At 35.6% G+C, this 10,312-nt stretch overlaps 1 protein-coding gene across 1 annotated transcript; it reads left to right on the top strand.

Annotated features, from left to right (window-relative positions):
- The first annotated feature begins 9,009 nt into the window (after positions 1–9,009).
- Positions 9,010–9,994, top strand: LOC145002381 (uncharacterized). Its single transcript, XM_078961668.1, has 2 exons — positions 9,010–9,222; positions 9,290–9,994. The coding sequence occupies exons 1-2, from the start codon at positions 9,010–9,012 to the stop codon at positions 9,992–9,994; spliced, it is 918 nt and encodes a 305-aa protein (XP_078817794.1).
- Positions 9,995–10,312: the final 318 nt, after the last annotated feature.

Raw genomic sequence — 10,312 nt, 5'->3', positions numbered from 1 at the left:
TGATTATCATTACCTAGCATGTTAATATGTGTGACTTTTATTGCTTGAATTCAGGTTTTGTGTAGCTTAGTGACCATTAAATTACATGAACTTGTTACTTAGTGGTTTAGTAACTATTAAATTGCAAGAGCTAGGATCAACCAAATATTTGATAAGTAATAAAAATAACAAATTTAGTTGTGTGGGAGAACATGCATTGTGACTATAATTGTGTTTTCTAGGATAAATCTTACATGGCTTAACTATAACTAATAACTAATTATGTGTTTTGCTTATGTATTATCATACAAGGTAGTTCATGAATTGGTAAAAATTTAAGTAAATTTGGACTTAAATTGCAAATTACATAATAATTGGTGACCAACTTTAATAATCCATAAGTAGTAGCTAAACATAGAGGAGAATTGGATTCGAACTAAACGGAAATGTTTTTAGAATATTGATTAAAACCATTAGTTAATTGTTTAAGTTTGTCTGAACCTGTAAAATAATATAGAAAAACAATTTTTAACTTTTGCTTGTTTTTAGATTAATCTATTAGTAGTTAGTTTAGTAAATTAAATATGTTTCGTGAGTTCGATACTCGACTATTAGTGCTATATTGATTGTGAGAATGTACACCGCCTTAAGTCGTAATATAAATATATATATATATATATATATATATATATATATATATATATATATATATATATATATATATATATATAGACACACACACACACACCTTCAATTCTGCTTCCCATTCTTCATTAGTCATGTTGAAAGAATTCCTTTCAGGATTATAAACATTTTCTGTTTTATTTTTAAGTTTCAACCACACTACATACTTTGCTTTTAAATACTTGTTAATTTGTGTATACATGCTTCCAAAATATTTTGTCCATAGTCTCCGACTGCTAACTAATTCTAGTTTTCTTTTTTATCATTCATGTCTACTATAAATAGAAAAGATAAATCATCCACATAACACACATTTACAACATAAATCAAGTATAAATTTGATTTCATCACATTTTTAACAACATATACAACATAAATTTTGATTTGATATAAATAAATTTTTATTTCACAAGCATATAACATTTTCTGATTTCTGATTTCATACAAATATGTAAAACATATTAAACATTTTTTGATTTCAGCCCAACATCTACAACATTTTCTGATTTCACATACCTAAAATTTGATTTTATGCATGCTAGTTTATTTTATTTACTTCCTTTTTATACTTTATTTTAGAATTTTAAGCCTTTTTTATTAGTATTGCATCGTATATTCTTTGTTTTCTTTATCATAGATCGTGTCAGGCACTTTCTATTTTGCATGAGGTATTTTGTAGGGTTTTGGAGCTCGTTGCGATTGTGGATTAGCTTGGAGACAGGCTTTGTGGGCTTTAGAGTCATCATTGGGTTTTACGGATTCATCAAAGGATACTTGGGCTTAAAAAGTTGAAGAATTGTATGAAATGGGCGTATGAACATTGGTCCTGGATTCTTATTTTGGGTTTGCACTATCTACATTTGAAGCTTGAACATGATTGGCCAAATTTGCATCATGTGAGGTGTGGAGGGGACCAAGGGAATCTTAAGTATTAGGGTGGTGTAGTGGAGAAAAAAGAGCCAATAGCATTCCAACAACACCTGCGAGGGTGGAGTCTCAGTTGCGCAACACTTGTAAGGGTACCCGCGCAACTGCACACTTTGGGGGATTTTGGTCATTTTCCTCATAATAAATCAAGTATAAATTTGATTTCATCACATTTTTAACAACATATACAACATAAATTTTGATTTGATATAAATAAATTTTGATTTCACAAGCATATAACATTTTCTGATTTCTGATTTCATACAAACATGTAAAACATATTAAACATTTTTTGATTTCAGCCCAACATGTACAACATTGTCTGATTTCACATACCTAAAATTTGATTTTATGCATGCTAGTTTATTTTATTTCCTTCCTTCTTGTAGTTTATTTTAGAATTTTTAGCCTTTTTTATTAGTATTGCATCGTATATTCTTTATTTTCTTTATCATAGATCGTATCAGGCACTTTCTATTTTGCATGAGGTATTTTGTAGGGTTTTGGAGCTCGTTGCGGTTGTCACACCCCAAAACCAGGAACGGCGGAAACGTTCTGGGGCGGAGGATGTCATGTATAATATCAACAACAATGTAAAGTAGTAAACAAGCAACAACATCATCCATTGCATTAATAATATAATTATTATACAAATGTGTTCTGTCAAATTTTGATAAACACTAAAGCATAAATCAAAATGAAAGATAAGTCTTGAACAAGCTCCATCTTCCTTTCTCCTTGCGTCGGTACCTGTCTATGATGACCTGAGGATACAAGTAATTTTGAAAGCGAGTATCAGCTTTAAAGCTGGTGAGATCATAAGTATTTAGTGTCTTAATTTGTATGTGAGAAAATGTAAGTATATGTACTTAAAAGTATTGAAAGTGTATATGAACTGTAAGTGTTTGAAAAACCCTAGAATCCCTATGATTCCTATTAATAACAAAAGGAGTCTTCTACCAAGACCTAACTGTTCTGAATGTAGTCTTCTACCAAGACCTAATTGTTCTGCATGTGTGTGTCTCTTGTAAGAGGATGTATTTTCCAAAGTATAACTATCATTATCCAAAGATATAGTTTGCACATTTATGTTTAAGTGAGGTTATCACTAAAAATATGTAAATGGAAAAATTACCGTAGTACTAAAACGTAGCTCTAAAAGGACTACTACCGTACTAACTACCTTAAACCGTATTTTAGGCTAAGGCATTCTCTGATAAATTGCACCATACTATCGACTAGTAACAACGACAAATGAATGGTCGTAATAACGGAATGACGTTTGGCACCCGCAGACCTGCAGGTCCGGCTGTAGCTAGCAGCAAGGTGTAGGATTGTCAATCCAGTATAGATCTATACGCAAACTCACGCTCTCCCTTCAAGAGAATTATGGCCGCAACTCAAGTCATGAGGTTTTAAGTCATGCTCCGATTTAAATCACAGTAACTCACGTATTCTCGTATATGTAATGTAATGTACTGTTCTAGCTGTAATGTAATGAACTGTTCTAGCAAGTATAGTAATGTAATGAACTATAATGGTCTATGTGTGCTAGCTGTAATGTGTGTTCTCTCTATCTAGCAAGTATAGTAATGTAAACGTTCTAGTATAGTTGTATATGTAATGTACAGTAATGTTCTAGAAAGTATTGACTCATGAATGAACTGACTCATTGAATGATATCGCGTTCTAGCAATGGTTCTAGTATCTTCCTGAACTACCCATATGGTAGCTTTCTAGTAATCTAAGTGTACGTATGGACACGGATGTATACCCTTGCTACCCAAGGGCATAGGATGAACTGGAAGGACCTTTTATGACTATATATGTGTACATGATATATAACTAATATTTAAACGACCTTCGGACGAATACCCAAAATCCCACCAGACCACATCTCAAGGCGCGAAAAGGAAATAGGGTGGATAGCCTTCCTAAGTCTTTTAAACATTTCTTATATAAGTATACATATAGAGGCATGCAATTTATAATATAAAAGCATAAATAAGATTTGTAAGACATTTGAAATATAAGTATTATTTTAAGAAAAGATCGACTTGGTGTCAATCTATAAAACAATTTGAAGGCATAAATTTAATAAAACAGTTTAAGTATAAGGAAACATTTGTTTGAAACACAGTTGTAAATAAGTTTGAAAGGAAATGTACGGAGTAAGCTGTACAGTGTAAAAAGGAGTTTAAAACGTATAAAATGTTACAAAAAGTCATTTGAAGGAAACTGTTTGGTAAAACGGCTAATGAGTAGCCAAATCATTTGATGCTGTATATTAATCACATGTGATTGATGTAATAAGTAATATAATCCCACTTACTAATCACATGTGATTGACATAATAAGTAGCATGATTCTACTTGTACCCCCCCCCCCCCCCCATAAAACATTTAAAAAGAGTTTAAAACATTAGTTAAGGGGTATGAACTCACCTGCGGTAAGTGACTGGAATTGAACGGACTATTATCGTACGGAAGGATCGGACAAGTGTTTGGTGTCAAGTGGAGACTTAGACACACACAATGATCCTAATTACATATGAAAACATATGTATATAAATAATTAGTGATTATAACACTAATTATACAAGTAATAACATTTAAGCGTGAGGTCAACACTTTTGGTCAAGTGCTAGGAGGCTAATGGGTTGCAACAAAGAAGTGCAATGCCCCTAATGGAAGTTTAAGGTCAAAAGACCATATTCATTAGAGTTTACGGCCCAGGGGAGTAAGCTCCTGGCCGTAAACTCCCAACCAAGTCATGAAATGGAGTTTAGAAGTACTACAACCTTAGAGGGGAATTGTTTCAAGGCTATACAAGTGTTTGGGCACCACATTGACTCCTTTGGGGAGTTTACGGCCCAAAGACCCCTTTCCCTTGGAGTTTACGGCCGTAAACTCCCTTGGGAGGGTTCTTATTGTCCTTTCAAGTCTCTAATAATTCTAGGAACAAGTCTAGGCTTCAATACTTGGATTAAGGAAGATTTATGGCACTAAATGGGACCATTTGATGGAGTTTACGGCCATAGAACTCTTTGGGCCGTAAACTCCCTCACACATGAGGTCCTAAGAATTTTAACTAGTCCATATCTCATCTAGGTACTTGCCCTAAAAGTCTCTTGGCCTTAGGAAGTGTTTAGGGTGCTCTTTGACCCCATTAAAGGAGTTTACGGCCCAAGAAATACTCTTGGCCGTAAACTCTTCAACACTTATGCTTTTCATGTGTTATCTAGGTCCTAAACACATTAAGGTACTTGCCAAAAATGAGACTAAGCCTTAGGAAGAGTTTGAAGTGGTTTTTGGCACTAAAAACTTGGAGTTTACGGCCTAAGGAGCATCTTGGCCATAAACTCCTTCCAAAGTGGGTTTCTAATTGTTTTGTTGGTCTAAAACACTTGCTTAAGGCTTCTAGGTTCTTGTTCTAAGGCTAAAGGATCACTAGGCACTCATTTGTGCCCTTTACTTGGAGTTTACAGCCCAAGAGGTTATTCCTTGGCCGTAAACTCCTCAAACTAAGTGATTTTGATTTGTTTCTAGCCTCTAATGATCATACACTAAGTCCTTAGTTAGTTTCCTAACACGGAAATGGGACTAGGTGGCCTTTAGGCTTGATTTTGGAGTTTACTCCCCAAGAACGTTCTTGGGCGGTAAACTCCCGGATCTTGTGTTTTGGACATGTAAACAATGTTATAACGCATATAACAAGTATTAAAACACATTTAGGGAAGTAGACTCACAATCTGGGATGAAAACCCAAAGATCCGTGAGAGAGTATTTGGCTTTTCTCTAATTGGAAATCAAATAATGAACCAATTTGGTCCAGAATTTTATTTATAGTCCTGAGATTTTTGGCAGAAAATATTTCTAATCTCGGAATGGATTCTAATGATTCTAGGGTAATGGAATTTACAGTGTTGCACAAAATCCTAGTGCAACCACTCTCCTAATACCCCTTTTTGGTGTAAAACCCTAAAACTGCCAAACTTATGTTCTAAGTCTGAATTTTCATTGTAACTGCTCTACTTCTATTGGATTGAAATGGTTTGATTAGAATGGGAAATTTCAGGTTGTCACAGCGGTTGTGGATTAGCTTGGAGACAGGCTTTGTGGGCTTTAGAGGCATCATTGGGTTTTACGGATTCATCAAAGGATACTTGGGCTTAAAAAGTTGAAGAATTGTATGAAATGGGCTTATGAACATTGGTCCTGGATTCTTATTTTGGGTTTGGACTATCTACATTTGAAGCTTGAAGATGATTGGTTAAATTTGCATCATATGAGGTGTGGAGGTGACCATGGGAGTTTTAAGTATTAGGGTGGTGTAGTGGAGAAAAAAGAGCCAATGGCATTCCAACAACACCTGCGAGGGTGGAGTCTCAGTTGCGCAACACTTGTGAGGGTACCCGCGCAACTGCACACTTTGGGGGATTTTGGTCATTTTCCTCATGATAAATCAAGTATAAATTTGATTTCATCACATTTTTAACAACATATACAACATAAATTTTGATTTGATATAAATAAATTTTGATTTCACAAGCATATAACATTTTCTGATTTCTGATTTCATACAAACATCTAAAACATATTAAACATTTTTTGATTTCAGCCCAACATGTACAACATTTTCTGATTTCACATACCTAAAATTTGATTTTATGCATGCTAGTTTATTTTATTTCCTTCCTTTTCATAGTTTATTTTAGAATTTTTAGCCTTTTTTATTAGTAATGCATCGTATATTCTTTATTTTCTTTATCATAGATCGTGTCAGGCACTTTCTATTTTGCGTGAGGTATTTTGTAGGGTTTTGGAGCTCGTTGCGGTTGTGGATTAGCTTGGAGACAGGCTTTGTGGGCTTTAAAGGCATCATTGGGTTTTACGGATTCATCAAAGGATACTTGGGCTTAAAAAGTTGAAGAATTGTATGAAATGGGCTTATGAACATTGGTCCTGGATTCTTATTTTGGGTTTGGACTATCTACATTTGAAGCTTGAAGATGATTGGCCAAATTTGCATCATGTGAGGTGTGGAGGGGACCAAGGGAATCTTAAGTATTAGGGTGGTGTAGTGGAGAAAAAAGAGCCAATAGCATTCCAACAACGCCTGCGAGGGTGGAGTCTCAGTTGCACAACACTTGTGAGGGTACCCGCGTAACTGCACACTTTGGGGCATTTTGGTCATTTTCCTCATGATTTACTTTGGGGGTTAGGTCTAGCAACTCATATTTCAATTTTCCACCATTAGAGAGCATTGGAGGTGATTTTTGAGAGCTCGATACACATTCTTCTCATCTTTCTAAGTAATTGTTAGTTTCTTGATGCAAAAACACATTTGTGATTGTTATCTTGTTGCCATGAGTTGCTAGTTTCTTTATTTTGGTTAACTTTGGCTAAAACCCTTAGATATTTCTGGGTTTTGACAGATTCATGCTTGATTGTCATTTATCTTATGTTTATAATTATGGTTCATATATCATGAGCTTGGTACTTGAATGAACAATTGTTGGTTTATTTATTTGGCTTAGCATTGAGTCATTGAATTTATTTAGAACAAGGGCTTTATGATGGTAAAAATAATCTCTAGCTTATGGATCATAACTCCTTTATGGATGTGTAAGCATTAACATCCTCTAGGAATTGGGGATTCCTTCGTTCTTAAGGCTATTCAACTTTCTTGGGTTTAATTGCTTCAATTGAATCCTTGATTTTGATTAAGAAGGTATGTTGTGGGCTTCCCCAACCTCCATACTATCTATGAGGAATCTTGACATATCATGCTTCATGATTGCTATAACCAAATTGGGATGAATGATAAGCTCCATATTGAATCGTAATGATAAACATACAAATGTTCATTGTGTTGAATTGTCTTGGTTGATCAATTCTCTCCAATATTTGAGCATCTTACCATCTTGCTTAATTGTAAGCTTTTTAGTTATTCAAGTCTTCTAGTTTTCAAGCAATCACAACCCCCCACCCCCTTTAGTTTAATTGTAGTGAGTTAGTTTATCACATTAGTTCTATTAGATTGCATTGGTGATTGAATACAACCATTTCCCTGAGGATCGAACCCCTTTTTACCATTATATTACGTTTATTTGCAAATAAATGGTGTAATTTGCTTGGTGGACTTGACATCCCGCCAATGCACACATTAGTTCATATAGAGAAAATCAGATTTCATACACAAAATTGATTCCAGAAAAAAAAAAATCAGATTAAATACTCATGGTCTGATTTCACAATCACAAATTCGTATTTCATATAGAAATCATTTGATTTCATACATTAGAAAAAAAATCGGATTTCATACACATCAAAGAAAAAAAACGGGGAAGAAAATAATTGCATACCTGCGATGTTGTGGATGTCGTCGGTAGAAAGTTGTGTGGAGGTCGCCGACAATTGTGATGGTGGACTGTGAAGAACGAGAAGGACTGTGAAGAATGAGAATGAGGCGCAACAGCGTTCTCGTGTTTTTTTCTTTTAGGGCGAAGGGCATAATAGGCAAAGGAGTAACTCCTTTTTGGGTTAGCTGCTAAATTATGATGGACGGAGTAAGAGATATTAGTCAACAATAGTTGATCGAGTCGGCCAAACTTAACATTATCAAACGGGCTGACGGTTGACCGAGTCAGCAGTCAGCTCTGACCAACCCCGGTAAGTGCAAAACAAACAACCCCTTAATAACTTAGTTCTTATGATGTTGTAGGATTAACTTTATAGATCGGGTTTTAGAAAAAGGCATACTCTTGACAAGATTAAAGTTCAAGGGCTGGAGTTGGCAAGCGATGAAGACAAGGACTTGAATGAATATCATGGAAGCTGAAGGGCCAAAACTTAAAGAGTAAAAGGTATATTTTATTGACCATAAATGACTCGTTCATCATGGATCACATTTCTTAATAGTGAAGATAACGATCCATCTTCCAGGGGGTTCAGATAAGAATTTGTCGTGTATTACTTTCAAATTGGTCATAATTATATATTGGGTTTGCAAATTGCAAATACATCTTCTTGAAAGTTGTTTGTGATTAAATAAGTTTGATACCAGTTTAAATTGTCAGGCTGGACGGAATAGACCGCGCGATCAGTTCCTGTATTTATGCACACCGCACCGTGGGTGCAGGAAAGGAGCGGCGGGAAGAGAGTCCTTCTCTCTCTCTCTCTCTCTCTCTCTCTCTCTTCTAACCATGCAACTTTTTTTCTTTTTTACTCCAAACGGATATATATATATATATATATATATATATATATATATATATATATATATATATATATATATATATATATATATATATATATATATATATTTCCTTCCCTTTTCTTAACCTATAAATACTTAAACATTTTATCATTTTTTTAACCCATAACATATATTTCTTTCTTAAAAATATTATTCAAAATGTCATCATCTTTATCATTCAATTCGACGGCGGTAGAAGAGGATAAGTTTATCGGTTCCGTCATGGTGAAAACGGTTGCATACTATCAAAACCGACTAGGTGAAACATCACGTGCACGACCTAACCTAAGAAAGCCGCCGTTACGTAGAAATCACGAAGCCGGACACGATCGCCTTATAGAAGATTATTTTGTAGATGACGCCGTCTACGCTGTAAAGTTTCGACGTCGGTTCCGGATGAGGAATGAACTATTCTTACGTATTGTTGGCGATTTGGAAGGCCGCTTTCCATATTTCGAATGGAAAATGGATGCAAGGGGAAAAAGGTCTCTCTCCCATTCAAAAATGCATGGCTTCAATTCGTCAGCTAGCATACGGCATGAGCGCAGACAAATGGGACGAGTATTTTAGGATGTCAGACCGTACCGTGCGGGAGTCTGTGTACAAGTTCTGCAAAACGATCTGTTTGGTTTATGGGCAACGATATTTGCGCAAACCAACTATCAACGATATCCACCAATTGTATACGGTGCATGAAGGCAAACATGGATTCCCTGGAATGCTAGGTAGTATCGATTGCATGCATTGGAGTTGGTCATTATGCCCCAACGCATGGCGTGGTCAGTACATGAGAGGCGACCACAAAGAGCAAACGATCATTCTAGAGGCTATCACATCACATGATCTTTGGATATGGCATGCATTCTTTGGTCCGGCTGGTGCAAACAATGACATCAATGTGCTAGACCAGTCGCCTGTATTCAACGATATCTACCTTGGAAAGCCACACGATGTACCTTTTCACGAAAATGAGGTAGCATATAAGCGTGGATACTATCTTACTGACGGTATATATCCTCCCTTGTCTATTTTTGTGAAATCGTTTACATGTCCTAACGAACCGAAAAGGAAAAAGTTTAAAGAGGCGCAAGAGTCAGCTAGGAAGGATGTGGAGCGAGCATTTGGTGTACTTAAGAGACGTTGACAAGTACTAACGGTCGGGGCAAGGTTATATGAGGTGAAAAGGTTACAACACGTAATGTATGCATGTATCATATTGCATAATATGATTCTTGAAGACGAAGGAAGAACGATATACCGATACAACGAAAATGAAGTTTTGCCAAATGTCGAAGGAATAGCCATTGGTACACAAGAGTAGGGATGTTATTCGGGTCGGAACCGAACCGAACCAACCTGAACCCGAATAAACCGAAAACCGAATAAGGGTAATTGTATAAACCAAAAACCGAACAAAATAAGTAATACAGGTTCGGTTCGGTTTGGGTATTATTGGGTTCGG

The sequence above is a fragment of the Lactuca saligna genome, chromosome 6 (assembly GCF_052625555.1).
Source record: "Lactuca saligna cultivar CGN05327 chromosome 6, ASM5262555v1, whole genome shotgun sequence".
Classification (NCBI taxonomy): domain Eukaryota; kingdom Viridiplantae; phylum Streptophyta; class Magnoliopsida; order Asterales; family Asteraceae; genus Lactuca; species Lactuca saligna.
The sequence above is the reverse complement of the archived record's forward strand: the minus strand, read 5'-3'. Positions and strand labels throughout refer to the sequence as shown.

What these genes read in the sequence shown, in the direction of transcription:
- LOC145002381 (XM_078961668.1), top strand. Translation starts at nt 9,010, where the DNA reads ATGTCATCATCTTTATCATTCAATTCGACGGCGGTAGAAGAGGATAAG. An exon ending in TAGATGACGCCGTCTACGCT is followed by an intron (nt 9,223 to 9,289) that starts GTAAAGTTTCGA and finishes GCGATTTGGAAG; the next exon opens with GCCGCTTTCCATATTTCGAA.